At 40.4% G+C, this 14,990-nt stretch overlaps 1 protein-coding gene across 17 annotated transcripts in view; it reads left to right on the plus strand.

Moving 5' to 3' along the window:
• The window catches only part of LOC122900658, a 70,573-nt gene that overhangs the window by 27,664 nt on the left and 27,919 nt on the right, over positions 1–14,990 (plus strand). For 14 of the 17 annotated variants that reach the window (XR_006383284.1, XR_006383287.1, XR_006383286.1 and 11 more), the window contains 2 exons: positions 7,664–7,820; positions 8,325–8,420. The exons of 1 other annotated variant lie outside the window; for it this stretch is intronic. Coding sequence is in view for 9 of the 16 variants with exons in the window: in XM_044239482.1 (XP_044095417.1) it covers positions 7,664–7,820; positions 8,325–8,415 (248 nt within the window). In the remaining 7 variants the exon portion in view is untranslated. Of the gene's footprint in view, positions 1–7,663; positions 7,821–8,324; positions 8,421–9,135; positions 9,326–11,099; positions 11,139–14,990 lie in introns of those variants that run through there. 2 more of the 17 variants (XM_044239484.1, XM_044239486.1) reach the window with 2 other exon arrangements.

Raw genomic sequence — 14,990 nt, forward strand, 5'->3', positions numbered from 1 at the left:
TTTTTTCAGCACCATTTGTTGAAAAGACTGTCTTTTCTCCATCAAATTACCTTGGCACCTTTTAAGACCCCCAACTGATTATTTGTCTTTGTGTGTATTGGGGGTGGTTTCTACCTATGACCCTTTACTCTGTCCCACTGATCTGTTTAGCTTCTCTGTGTTGTCTGTATTCCCATATCTTTGTTAATAAGTCTTTAAATGAAACTGTATAAATTCTCCAACTTTGTTCTCTTGTCCAGAATTGTTTTGGCCCTTTCAAATCTTTTGCATTTCTGTGTATATTTCAGAATGAGCTTGTCAGTTTCCAAAAACAAAACAAAGATTGCCTTAATATTGCTTTTAGGATTTTATTGATTCTGTATGTCTGGGGAAAGTTGACATTTTAATAATACTAACTTTTCTGACCCATGAATATGATCTGTCTCACCATTTAATCCGGTCTTTCTCTCGGCAGCATTTTGTATTGCCTAAGTAATATATATATATAATATATATAATGTTATATTAATATTATAATATATAAAAATATATTAATATTAACAGTATATATGATATATCATTTTAATATAACAGTATATATATAATATAACAGTATATATTATATATATAACATATACTGTTTTGTTAGGCTTATCGCTAAGCCTTTCTTGCTTTGAATGCTATTATAAGTAGTATTATTTATATAATTTCACTTTTAGTAGTTTTTTTTTAAGATTTTATTTATTTATTTGTCAGAGAGAGGGAAAGCGAGAAAGCGAGCACAGGCAGGCAGAGGGAGAAGCAGGCTCCCTGCTGAGCAAGGCTCCTTGCTTGATGGAGTCCCACATCCATCCCAGGACGCTGGGATCATGACCTGAGCCGAAGGCAGCTGCTTAACCAACTGAGCCACCCAGGCGTCCCAGTTTTTTCTTAATCTGTAGCAATATGGTTGAACCTTGTGTATTGACCTTGTTTCCTGTAATCTTGATCAACAAACATCGTCTTGGTAGCTTTTTTGATTCCATAAGATTTTCTGATTGTATATGATCATGTCACCTGTACTTGCTTCTTTCTTTTCAACCTTGATGCTGTTCACATTTTTTTTTTCCTTTTCTGCATTCTCACTACAATGCTGAAGAGAACTGTTGACAAAAGACATCCTTGCCTTACTCTGTCTTAAGGGACAGCACTGAGTCGTTTACCGTATGTTTCATGTCAACTGTGGGTTTCTCAGGTACAGAATGTTGTTTTTAATTTGAGTTTGCTCAGAGTTTTATCATAAATAAATGTCGATATTTTTTCTTTTGGCCTTTTAAGCACAAAATCTAATAATCATATGATTCCTTCTGAAATTCTTCTGATGTAATTAATTACACTTACATATTTCTAAATGTTCAAACAACCTTGTATTTCTGTAAAAATCCACTTGGTTGTGATCTGTCATTTATATATTGCTGAGTTTGATTTGCAGATTCTGTGTTAAAGACGGCTGTGTCATTATTCATAAAGAATGACGTCTGTATGATCTGTGCTGGTTGCCCCTCTTGTTTTTACATTGGTAATTTGTTTTCTCTCTTTTCCTTCCTTGGTTTGGAGGAAATTTATCAGTTTTACTGATTATGTTTTTCAAAAGAATGAACTTTTGGTTTCACTGATTTTTCTCTGTGCTTTTTTATTTCATTGACTTATGTCCACTTCTCTACTATTTTTATCTTTTCATTCACTCTGGGGTTGGTTCTTTTTTTAACTTCTTAAAATGAAAGCTGGGTTTTCATTGGCTTTAATAATGTTTTCATTTTAATTATAAGTTTTTTAATGTTCTGATTTTCACTCCAGGATCTAGAAATTCTGGGAAGTTATGTGTTCATTTTCTTTTAGTTAAAAATATTTTCTAATTTACCTTAAGGTCTCTCCACCCACCCTCCCATGAGTTACTTAGAAAAGCATGTGTGATTTCTACATATTTGGAATTTTTTTCAGATACTCTTTTCATTTCTGACTTGTTTGGTGTTCAGAGAATATAATCTTTATGGTTTTCCTTAAGTTTATCTTTCTTGGTGAATGTTCCATGTGAACTTGGGAAGACTGTACTCTGCTGTTACTGCACGAGATGTTCTAAAATGTCAGTTGGTTAATAATGTTTTGCAGTTTATACATATTCATGCTTCATTTCCCTTTCAGTTGTTTTATCAATTCCTGGGAAAGGTATGTTGAAGTTTCCAGGTGTAATTGTGATTTTGTGTTTTTTTGTTTTCCATTTCTCACATAATGAAGCTCTCATTTTTGGTACAGTTGCGTTAAGATTGTTGTATCTTCTTTCTCATTGTGAAATTTTCCTCTTTATTCCTGGTGAAATTCCTTTTCCTGAAATCTTTTTTTTATATTAGTATAACTACTTCAGCTTCTTATGATTATTGTTTGTATGGTATATCTAATTCCATCTTTCTGTAGTTTATATTTCTCTTTTAATTTAAAGTCAATTTTTTTTATACGATAGAGTTGACTCTTGCTTTCTTATCCTTTCTGATCATCGCTAGCTTCTATTTTAATGCTTTTATTTGGAGCAAGTTCTTAGGTGAACTACCATCTTGCTAATTTTTTAAATTGAAATACTTCTTTTTATGAGATGACTATAGATTCCAGTGCACTTTTAAGAAACGATATATGCAAGTCCTGGGAACAGTTCACCCAGTTTTCACTAATGGTAACATTTTGCAAAACTGTTGTATAAATATCATATCCAGGATATTGACATTGATAAAATTTTGGGGCCTAAGAAAGATTTCTCCAGTTTTTCTTCTTTTCATTTGTTTGTATACATTTAGTACAGTAGTGTAGGTTTTGTGTATCTGCCCCTATAGTCAAAATACTCTATAGTTCCATTATCATAAGGACCTCTACTGTTGGCTCTTTTATAACCACAGTCTCTTCACTCCTGTGCACTCTGCCACTGTCAGTTCAAATGTTACATAGATTTGTATGTATGTCACTTTGGGATTAGTTTCTTTTCCTCAACATAACACCTTGAATATTCATCTAAGTTATTGTATCAGTGGTTCACTCCTTTTAGTTGTCCAGTAGTGTTCCATTTTATTTATTTATTTATTACAGTTTGTTTAATCATTTATTGATAGATCTGGGGTTTTGCAGTTTAGGGCTAATGCAAATAAGCTGCTATGAATGCACTGTTTTGTCTTCCCAATAATAAATATAAATTCCTTCCCCAAAATAAATATAAATAATAAAAATCATCTAGTTTCTCTGCATCTTCACCATCATTTGTGTTAGGACTATTTTTTTGTTTTAACAGTTCTGATAGGGGTGGCTTAGCTGGTTGAGGGTCTCTCTTCGGCTCAGGTCATGATCCTGGGGTCCTGGAATCGAGCCCCTGCATCGGGTTCCTTGTTCAGTGGGGAGCCTGCTTCTCCCTCTCCCTTTGCCTTTCTACCTGTTTCTTGTGTGTGTGCACACTCTTATTCTTGCTTTCCCTCCCTGTCTGTGTCAAATAAATAAAATCTTGAAAAAAGTCTGATAAGTATGTAGTGATAGTTTGTTGTCATTTTATCTTTTTTTTTTTTTTTTAAGATTTTTATTGTCAGAGAGCACATTAGGGGGAGTGGCAGGCTCCCTGCTGAACAGGAAGCCCAAGGCAGGACTCCATCCCAGGACCCTGGGATCATGACCTGAGCCGAAGGCAGATGCTTAACCTACTGAGCCACTGAGGTGTCCTGCTTGCATTCCCTAATGGTGTTTCAGATGTTTTCGTTTGTTTATTTGCTGTCTTGTGTTGATCTTTGTTGAAATACTTCTTCTTGACTTTGCCCATTTTCTAACTGGGTTGTGGTTTTGCTGATGAGTTTTGAGGTCCTTTGTACATTGTGGATTATAGTTCTTTGTCAGACACACGCATACCTCAGAGATATTGTAGGTTCAGTTCCAGATCATGACAATAAAGCATCAGAAAAACAGTATTCATTATTTTTTCACCACACCCAGTGCTCCATGCAATCCGTGCCCTCTATAATACCCACCACCTGGTACACCGACCTCCCACCCCCCCCCCCCGCCACTGCAAACTCCTCAGATTGTTTTTCAGAGTCCATAGTCTCTCATGGTTCACCTCCCCTTCCAATTTACCCAAATTCCCTTCTCCTCTCTAACGCCCCTTGTCCTCCATGCTATTTGTTATGCTCCACAAATAAGTGAAACCATATGATAATTGACTCTCTCTGCTTGACTTATTTCACTCAGCATAATCTCTTCCAGTCTCATGTGCACACAGTTGAAAGACTCAAGTAATTCCACAGTATAGCTCTCCTGAGCCTGTGTTAAAACCTGGTCACCCTCTCCATCTTCCTAGTGCAGTTATTTTATCATCTTTATTAGCCCAGTACATGTAAAAGCTAATCCCAGAAAAGCCATGTGGTCAGTAATCTGTAGTCTTCTTTTCCTTTTATGTACAACTTTTTTTTCCCTTTGGAGTTACTGTCAGGTTTTTTTTTTTATAAGATTTTTATTTATTTATTTATTTGACAGACAGATCACAAGTAGGCAGAGAGGCAGGCAGAGAGAGAGAGAGGAAGCAGGCTCCCCGCTGAGCAGAGAGCCCGATGCGGGCCTCAATCCCAGGACCCTAGGATCATGACCTGAAGCAGAGGCTTTAATGCACTGAGCCACCCAGGCGCCCCACTGTCAGGTTTTTTAAAATAGTTTCTATCACCGGCTCCCTCTCAGCCTCTGCCTGCTGTCTAAATCGAATCTGTACACTCAGATCATCAGGTAATGTATCTTCTCAAAGTGGCCTCTTTTCTCTATGTTGTTAGTGTCCCACCAGTTTAGCCTTAGCCTTAGCATTTTCCCCCAACTTCCAGCTGTTCAACTTGTGACCGATCTTGGAGGGCTTTCTCTGGTCACTAGATTCTGCTATACCAGTGCACAGGGCAGGCCTGAAGGGCCAGGGAATTCCTGTTCCCTAGGAGCAGCCTCGAACCCATGACAGATGGAAGTTGGTGGCTGAACTCCCTACTTCCTCCATCCTCGGGAGAACTGAGTCCTGCATTTAAACTGTCCCTTAGGATCCCCCAGTGGGATTAGCTACCCACACGGGCAACTCGCTTGATAATGCAGTTACTTCCCTTAGGGTCATGGGGTCACTTTCCAAATTAAACTACCTGCAGTTGAATCTTTATCTCACGGTCACTCTTCTGAGAGAACTAGAACAAAAAGGCTTCTAGAGCTGTCCGACCTGCTCATCTTGCCTCTGTGTGGTGTGTGGAACTGTCATTTTGGGGTTTCCTTCAGCATCGGCTACCTCTTAGTGTAGACAGCACGAGGGTAGCGGCTGAATGGATGGAGATGAAAAATTAACTGAAAGAAGATTCCAGAGCTTAGGAGGAAGGGTCTTGAGTCAGTGCCTCCTCTTACTTCCCCGTGTCCTAGCCAATATGCAGGACACACAGAGCCTTCTTTATTACAACTGCTCTGATTACCACCTTCAAAATGCAGTAACTTACTTTCTTTCTTTTTTTTTTTACATTTAGAGTAAAACCCACTTAATATAAGACCAAAAAAAAAAAAAAAAAAAGTTTGACAGAAGAACGTGAAAATCACATGGAATTGCTATGTACAGAAATAAGTGCTGTGACTCTTCCCAATTCCTTCTCGACATTTCCTTGTGTAGATACATATACTTTTTTTTAAGCTTAGTGGAATACCACTGTATATGCCTGCTGTGTCTTAACCTGCTCTTTCTCCATCTGTCCACATATTGTGGTCTACTTTCTGTGCTGATACATCTAGGTAAACAGTATCTCTTTAATGGCTGCTTGGTTTTCCTGCATGTTTTATGCACGTAGTACCATAATTTAACACTCCCTTACTGATCAGCATATAGATTGCTTTCTGTATCTTGCCATTACAGTGAATACTGACGTAAATACCCTTTTATATATCTTTGTGCTGCGGTCAAATTTTTGTGGAGGGAATTCACAGCGATAGAATTGCTGTGTGCTGTGGAAGACATATTGAAGCTGCCGTTCAGAAAAGTACAAGCTTACATACCCACCAGGGCCACTGGCCAGCATTAACCAGGTTCTTCAGGGACTTTCTGAAGGCATCAGATACTGGGGGACGGAGCTGGGATGAAAAACCTACACCATTCTCTTCCAACCCCAGGGAGCATGTGGCTGGGTTGCTGTTCATGTTCCAGAAGGCCAGCTGCCATTGTCTGCTGGTTTGAAGTTGAGAAGAGAGATTTATTAAAGAACAGATCATCGTTTATCTCAAGGAAGCTTAAAAGGGTCCTTGAGGAACCCTGATGACTGTGTCGGCAGCCATAGAAATAACATGATTTACAACTTTGTGGTGTCTCGAAATAGTCTCTTGCAGACTTGCCAGAGGTTTCCCCTTTTTCCGTGTTGGGTCATCATAATGCCATTGCCTTCAGTGTGTGTGGAACAAGGCTTATGGAAACGAAGCCATGGGGACACACCAAGGCTCCTATTAACGTGCATGATCCTTACTAGTTGTGTAAGCCTGGATAAGTTACCTAGCCTCTCTGGGCCTCATCTGTAATCCAGGAACAAGAATGGTGACTGCCTGAGAGGGGGAGTTGTGAGGATTTAACCAAGGAAATGCTTGTGGAGTGTGCTAGAACAGTGCCCGGCTCCACAAGTCCAGGTTACTTTATCAGCTCGCACCTGTTTGTGCTTGTGAACACATAGCAAGAGCCGGTCAGAGTAGTTAGCAGGCCACGTGGGTGAGGGGGTGAAGGCGCAGAAGCTGTAATTTGGGGAAAGTTGGGGGGCAGGCCAGGGGAATGCTTAGGGATGCTGGGGGAGGTCATAGATGGGGCTGCCAACCTTCTAGGATTGCTCTTGTGAGAAAGTTTAAAACTGCTGTTTCTTGTGGTGTTTGTGGTATTTAAGAGACACTTTTTTGGGAGACAGAGTAATTTAAGTCCATGAAGGAGTGTAGGGATCTTCCCACAATTAAATATAGGTCCAGGGGCACCTGGGTGGCTCAGTGGGTTAAGCCTCTGCCTTCGACTCAGGTCATGATCTCAGGGTCCAGGGATTGAGCTTCGCATCTGGCTCTCTGCTCAGCGGGGAGCCTGCTTCCCTTCCTCTCTGCCTGCCTCTCTGCCTACTTGTGATCTCTCTCTGTCAAATAAATAAATAAAATCTTTAAAAAAAATAAAATCTTTCAAAATAAATAAGTATAGGTCCAGAGTGTTCCAAAGGTTGAAATCCCAACTTAAGGTGCCCAGCTTTTGACCCAAGTGTGACCATGTTTACCTCCTTGTGAAAGAGTGTGGCCACCCACGGAGGCAAGTAAACCTAGTTCTAGAAGCTTGTCTCAGAGAATGCAAATTGCGCCTGTCACCACAGAGCTACTCAGTTGGTCCTGGTATCGTATATGTGACAAAATTAACAGTGTCTCGGAGGAATTTTAAAATCAGACTTTAAGATCCCATTCATATTTTTATTATGCTTGAAATTAAAAAGTTTTAACACCCTGGAGCAATCAGAATTGAAGTGCAGTTAATACTCCTAAAACTCAGGTGCAGCCCATTTCACTCCCCCCCAGGAAGGCTCTCGGAATCGGTGAGTGCTGTGTGTCCTCTGGCAAAGGAGTGGTTCCTAATGGGCTTTTTTTTTTTCTTTTCTTTTTTTTTTTTTTAAAGTTGGAAAAACAACGCTGATCCAGAAAGCCAGTGAGGTGTTAAAATCCTCCGGTGTGCCTGTCGATGGATTGTACACAGAAGTCAGTCAGGGAGGGAGAAGAATAGGATTCGATGTTGTCACGTTATCTGGTCTGCAGGGAGTTTTGTCCAGAATCAGGTACTGATATTTCCGTTCTGTGGTGTTTTATTCCCCCTGGTTACAAGAGTAAGCCAAATGATCCCTTCTATCTTGAAGAATCTGGGGCCTTTACAGATTTCTCAGAGAAAGAAAACAGAGATTGAAACCATCACATGAAAAACAAAGTATAAAAATAGCATATGTCACTTAAAAGTCATTCTGCCAAGTAATAAGTGTTTAGCATTTTGTAATTCGTAGTCATGTTTCCTGTGTGCTGCTTTTCTGTGGTGCAGCCCCCTGCAGCTTCAGGATTGGCCTCCAAGGTCCCTGCCAGGCCTGGTGGTGGCGGTGGTGGTATGCACTCCAGTTGGTAGCCCTGATGTCAGGCATCAGGTTACACGGCATCAGGTTAGCTTAGCATACCTGGGTGATTTTTAAAGGTGATTTAGCCTATGTGGAGGGCCAGAGGCCCACTGGAGTAGCTACAAACCAGAAATCAGTATAGGGGTCTTTCAGCAGAGAATGCCCTCTCTTTTCATTCAGGTCAGAGCCTCCACCTCGAAAATGTGAATGCCGGGTTGGACTGTATGTGGTGGATCTGACTTCCTTCGAGCACTTGGCACTCCGGTCTTGAGGAATGTAAGTATGTGATTTCTGCCTCTTGAGCCCATCTCTTTTTAGTGCATTGGGGGAATTGCTCGCCCTGGGAACAGAGTGGTTTTGCTCCAAAGGAGTGGCCAGTTTTGCATTTGACAGTTGGAAGGTTTTCAAGTGATTGGGCCTTATAAAGGATGTATGCACCATAATTTGATGTCACTCTGAACTACACAGAAATTCCTTGTTACATGTATTCAGCGCATGGAAATATTTTATTCTGGGAGGGCTCTGATGCTCAGCTACCAAGACTCCAAAAGTTAAATCTTTCCTCTGCCTTCCTCTCTTTTATATCTTAACCCTGTTTTCACAGCACAACAAATAAACATTTAGGAAGGGAAATGTCATTATATAAATATAATGGTAAGCACCTCACATATTACAGATATTCCTCAACTGACTGTGTGTTTACCTCCTGATAAAGCCATCGTAAGTTGAAAGTCTGGCAAGTGGAAAACACGTGTAATACACCTAACCTACAAACAATTACCCCTCAGCCCAGCTGACCTTCAGCGTGCTCAGAACACTGTACGGTTGGGCAAGATCATCTCACACAAAGTGTATTTGATAATAAAGTGTTGAGGATCTTATGCAGTGTACTGAACGCTGTACTGAAAGGGAAACACCTAATGGCTGTGTGGGTGCAGAATGGTTATTAATGTATTGGTTGTTTACTTCCATGATCTCGTGGCTGCCTCAGACCTGGGACTCCAGCTCCTGCCCAGCGTTGTGAGAGCTCATCCTGCCTGCTGCCCCTAGTCCAGGAAAAGGGCAAAATTAAAAATCTGACCTATGATTTCTATAGAATCTGTATTGCTTTCGCACCATCGTAAAATTGAAAAATCATCAGTTGAACCATTGTAAGTCACGGACCATCTGTGATATATCGTATATCACTGTGTTACATGTTGTTGTTTTTTAACAGCTTATTGAGGTATAATTCACATACCGTACACCTCACCCATTTGAAATACACAGTTCAACTTTTTCTAGTATATTCACAGGAATGTGCAACCATTTGTCACAAGCTAATTTTAGAACATCTCCGTCCTTTCAGAAGGAAGCCCCATACGCACTGAGTAGTCATACTTCATTCTTCTGTCCCTCCCGCACTTGGCAACCACTACTCTACCTTCTTGGCCTGTCAGTTTGCCCATTCTGAGCATTTCCGGAAAAGGGAATCATATAAAGTGGGGTCTTTTGTAACTAGCTTATTTCACTTGGCGCAATGTTTTCAAGGTTTATCCACACTTCAGTGCGTATCATTCTTTTTCATGGTTGAATAATATTCCCTTGACTGGATATAACACATTTTGTTGATCTGCTGATCAGCTGATGGACATTTGTATTGTTTCTACTTTTTGGTTATTGTAAGTAATACTGCTCTGAAAGTTTCTGTGCAAGTTTTTGGGTAGATGTCTGTTTTCATTTCTCTTGGGTTACATCTAGGAGTAGAGATGCTAGGTCATAATGGGAGTTCTGCATAAATCTTTTTGAGGAATCACCAAACTGTTTTCTAGACCAGCTGCATATTTCCTCCAGCAGTGGATGAGGATTCCAGTTTCTTCACATCTTTGCCAGCACCAGTTACGGTCTTTCTATTTTCATCCATTCTAGGAGGTGTGAAGCATTATATGATTTTGATTTTGATTTCCCTGATGACTAGTGATGTTGAGTGTCTCTTCATGTCTTTATTGGGCGTCTGTATATCTTCTCTGGAGAAATGTTTATTCATTTGCTTTGCCCATTTTTAAATTGGTTTAGTTGTGTTTTTATTACTGGGTTATGAGATGTCTTCATAAGATCTGGATACCAGTCTGTAATTAGATACATGACTTGCCAGTATATTCTTCTGTTCTGTAGACGCAGTCACTTTCTTCATGGTGTCCTTGAAGTTCGAACATTTTTGAGAAATCCAGCTTATCTGTTTTTCTTTTGTTGTTTGTGCTTTTTGGTATTGTATCAAAGAAGACTCTGCTGACCTAATTTTATAAAGATCAACTCTTGTGTGTTCTTCTAGGAGTTTTACGGTTTCACTGTTACATATAGGTCTGTAGCCTAAAATAATTTTTGTGTGTGCTGTTAGATATGAATCCAAATTCTTTCTTTCGCAGATAAATATCCAGTTCTTTCAACACCATTTGTTGAAGACTCTTCTCTTTCCATATAATTTCCTTGGGACTGCTCTTGAAGTCATTTGACCATAAAATACAAGGATAATTTGGATTCTGAATTCTGTTCCATTTATCCTTATGTCAGTTCCATCTGTTCTTAGGTCAATACCTCACTGTCTTTATTACCAAAATTAGGATTTTGATAAGGACTATATTGGGGAATATTGCCAGTATTAAGTTTTTTGCAGAATATTGCAGTATGAAGTCTTTTGATCCATGAATACGAGATGTCTCTCCATGTACCTAGGTCGTCATCATATTTTTTTTTAAGATTTACTTACTTAAGAAAGAGAATGTCCACGTGTGAGTGCAGAGGAAGAGGGAGAGAATCTAAGCGGACTCCCTGCTGAGTGCAGAGTAAGATGTGGGCTCAGTCTCAGGACCCTGAGATCATGCCCTGAGTGGAAATCAAGAGTTGGACACTTAAGTGGCTAAGCCACCAAGGCGCTCCTACCTAGATCTTCTTTAATTCTTTTTTTTTCTTTTTAAGATTTATTTATTTTAGAGAGAGAGCGTGCACAAGTGGAAGGGGCAAAGGGAGAGGAAGAGAAACTGAGAGTTGGAGACTTAACCCACTGCACCACCCAGGTACCCCTTCTTCAAATTTTTTTCAACAATATTATTTTGTAGTTTCTAGTCTCTAAGTTTTACACTTTTTAAAAAAAATTTATACCTTAGCATTTTATACTTTTTGACACTATTGTAAATGGAATTGTTTCCTTTATTTCACTTTGGAATTTATCATTATGAACGTATGGAAGCACCAGTGGTTTTTATATGATGATCTTGTATCCTGTAACCTTGCTAAATTTGTTTATTTGTTCTAAGAGTTTTTCAGTGAATTCTTTAGGGTTTTCTGTGTACAAAATTGTATCGTCTACAAATAGATATAGTTTTACTTTCTTCCTTTAGACTTTGGGTCCCTTTTATTTCATTTTCTTGCCTAATTGCCTCGGTTAGAACTTTTAGTTCAGTGTTGAATAGGAATGGTAAGAGTGGACATCCTCATCTTGTTCCTTATTGTAGGGAGAAAGCATTCAGTCTTCTACCATAAAGTATGACATTGACTGTGAGTTTACGATAACCATTACCAGGTTGAGGAAGTTCCTTTTGTTCCTGGTTTGTTGAGTGTTTTACCATGAGGAGTTGTTGGATTTCGTGAAATCCTTTTCCTGCATCTATAGCGGTGATTATGTGATTGTTATCTTTCATCATATTAATGTAGTATATTATGTTAATTGATTTTTGGATATTTAAACCAACCTTGGTTCTTGGACTAAATCCCTCTTGGTCACGGTGTGTGATTATTTTTATATGTTGATGGATTCAAAAAGATCATATGCAGATCCTTTTATGTATGTATTGCTGGATTTTGTAAAAATAAATAAAAAATTGTTTGCAAGTATTTTGTTGAAGATTTCATGTCTGTATTCCTAAGGGACATAGTCTGTAGCTTGCTTTTGCTATCTTTGTCTGATTTTGGTAGCAGGGTAATATTGGTCTCAGAATAAGTTGGGAAGTGCCCCCATCCTCTTTTGATTTTTGGAAGTTTGTGACATATTGGCATTTATTTTGTCTTTGTCTTTGTTTTTCTTTGTTTGATTTACCAGTGAAGCCCTGTGGCCTGGGCTTTTCTTTGCAAGAAGCTTTTTAGTTATGAATTTAATCTCTTTGTATAGGTCTGCTAATTTTTTATTTTTGGTTGTGACACTTGTGGTAACCTCTCTCTCTTTTTTTTTTTAAGATTTTATTTATTTATTTGACAAAGAGAGATCCCAAGTAGGCAGAGAGGCAGGCAGAGAGAGAGAGGAGGAAGCAGGCTTCCTGCTGAATAGAGAGCCCAATGCGGGACTCAATTTCAGGACCCTGAGATCATGACTTGAGTCGAAGGCAGCGGCTTAACCCACTGAGCCACCCAGGTGCCCTGGTAACCTCTCTTTTAGCAATTTATGTCTGTTTTATTTACCTCATCTGTTGGCATACAGTTCTTCATATATTCCCCTATAATCCTTCTTATTGTGGAGGTCAGTGGTGTTTTCCCTTCTTTTGTGTCTTATCTTAGTCATTTAAGTTCTCCCCCCTGCCTTTTTTTAAGCCAGAAGAAGGGAGAGGAAAATAGGAAAAAGTTTGTCAATTTAGTCAATCTTTTCAAAAAACCAACTTTTGCACTTAGATTATAAATATATAATTTTTATGTTCATTCATCAAATATTTATCAAATCCTAGATATGTAGTTATAAACAAAACAGACATGTTTTCTCCTCTCTCGAGACCCTCGGTCGAGGGGGAGATGTAGATATTAAGCAAGTAAGTGTATGTCATAAGAGCTGGGAAGGAGAGCACTGGGGTGCTGTGAGAGGTGTGGAAAGCTGACTTTAGATCAGGTGGCTGGGAAGGAGCTCTGGGGAGGTGGTGTGTAGCTGAAATGGGAGGATGAGAGGGCACCATCGCTTCAGAGAGTCAGTACTGGGTGTGTGTGTGTTTGGGGGGTGGGGGTGGATTCTGTGGACAACATTCTAGATGAGGGGAACAAATAAACTGTGGCCCCAGGGTTCTGGGGCAGAAGGTGAGGAAGAAGGTGTGGCTGGTAGGGTGGGTGGGGCACGTGGTCGAGGTCTCCTGGACTGTATTAAGTACTCTGAGTGCCTTTAATCTGTGACAGATGTACTACTTGGATTAATTTTTGTAGAAATCCATTGGTGACAACCTATCTCACAAGGCAGGTCTAAACCTTCCAGAGAATCTGTTCCACCAGTAGGAAGGTCCAGGGTTTTTCTCATGGCCTGGTGGGCCCGGTGGGGTCTGGCCCGCTAACCTCTGGCCGCCTGTCACCATTCCCCAGTCTTGCTAGCTCAGATGCATTCCCCACAACATTGCAGAGCTGGTGCCGCACCAGCCGTTGGCTCGAGGCCCTGGCCGTTTTCTTTGGTCAGTGCACTGTTATCTTTGCCTCTCTGTTCTTTGACATTTGGGGTTGAGCAGAATGGTGTTGTTGAGGGCTGGTAGTTGCCCGGGGCTGCCAGAAATTTAATCACAGCCCGGGGAGGGCGGTTGCTGACTTCAGAGGGCCGGCAGGGTCCTGCACTCTGTTCTTTGCCAGCTGCTGCTCGCCAGAGCCCACCTCTTCCTTTGCTTCCTCCCGGTTACCTGCTATTCCCACCTCTTGCCTCTTGGAATGTTCCCTCCATCCGTGCTGGATCTGTTGTGGCCATTGTTTTGGTGTGAGCAGTCAGAGCACATGATGTTTTTCTCTCTGGTTTTTTCCCATCAAATGCTTACCTTTCTACTTAACTGTTTAAAGGGCAAGTGAAATACTTTAAATGAAACTCCAGGTGAAGACTCTGGCTTTGGACCCTGGATCAATACAAAGAATTGATTTTTACTCACTTGGCTCAGAACAGACGGAATCCTGGGGGAGCAGTGCGCACATACATGCGTGCTGTCTGTCTGCGAAATTATGTGAGAAATCGTACATTGACTAGAATAGAGCTTGACTCTCTTTTTTAATTAAAAGATAGAGGAAAGCAGAACTTCTCCCAATTTCTTATACTTTGGATACCAAACCCAGACACACCCATATTTTAGGAAGAGTTCCCAGGCTGCAGGTTCTTACCTAGTCCAGGTCACAGACTTTTTTTTTTTCTTCCCTGAAGAACAAATCTTTCTCCCATCTCTTACTGGAATGAAGAGAAGTAAAGGAACTAGTGTTTTGCCTTTAGAAAGAAAAAATGGTGAAGTAGCTACACAACGAAAACAGAGGAATATGAAGAGACAGTTGTTATTACTGACAAGTAAACAGAAAGCTCCAGCAACCACATCTAGGCAGGGGAGAGCCTTGGTGCAGGTAGCATGTTAGGGTCTCGTGCCCGGGATGTCTGAAAACGCTCTCTAACTTTAAGTTCAGTAATATATATTAAGTGCCTCCTATGTGTAAGGTATTTCACCGTGGATGAAAAATATTTTGAGCCGTAAGAGGGAAGGGAGCTAATCCTTGGGTCCAACAGGGCCAGCAGGGGTGTGGGCCTGCGGTGAGCTAGGTCAGAGCCCGAGGGGCTGGAGCCCAGAAGGGGCTGGAGGCCAAAGCAGGGCTAGAGGAGGAGTTGCAGTAAGGTTCTTAGAAAGTCCTTTCGTAGGGTTGACTGCAGTGGACTTTTTTCATTCTACTGGTGACGACTTTCCTTATTTGACAACGTTTTTATTGTTTTTCTGAGTATCGACACTCTCTACTCAAGGTAGCGAATTTGTAAAAAATATGAATAAAAATGGAGAACAAGGGGAGATGGAGAGGAGAAGGGAGTTGAGGGAAATTGGAAGGGGAGGTGAACCATGAGAGACTATGGACTCTGAAAAACAATCTGAGAGTTTTGAAGGGGCGGGGGGA

Source organism: Neovison vison, chromosome 2, assembly GCF_020171115.1.
Source record: "Neovison vison isolate M4711 chromosome 2, ASM_NN_V1, whole genome shotgun sequence".
Taxonomy (NCBI): domain Eukaryota; kingdom Metazoa; phylum Chordata; class Mammalia; order Carnivora; family Mustelidae; genus Neogale; species Neogale vison.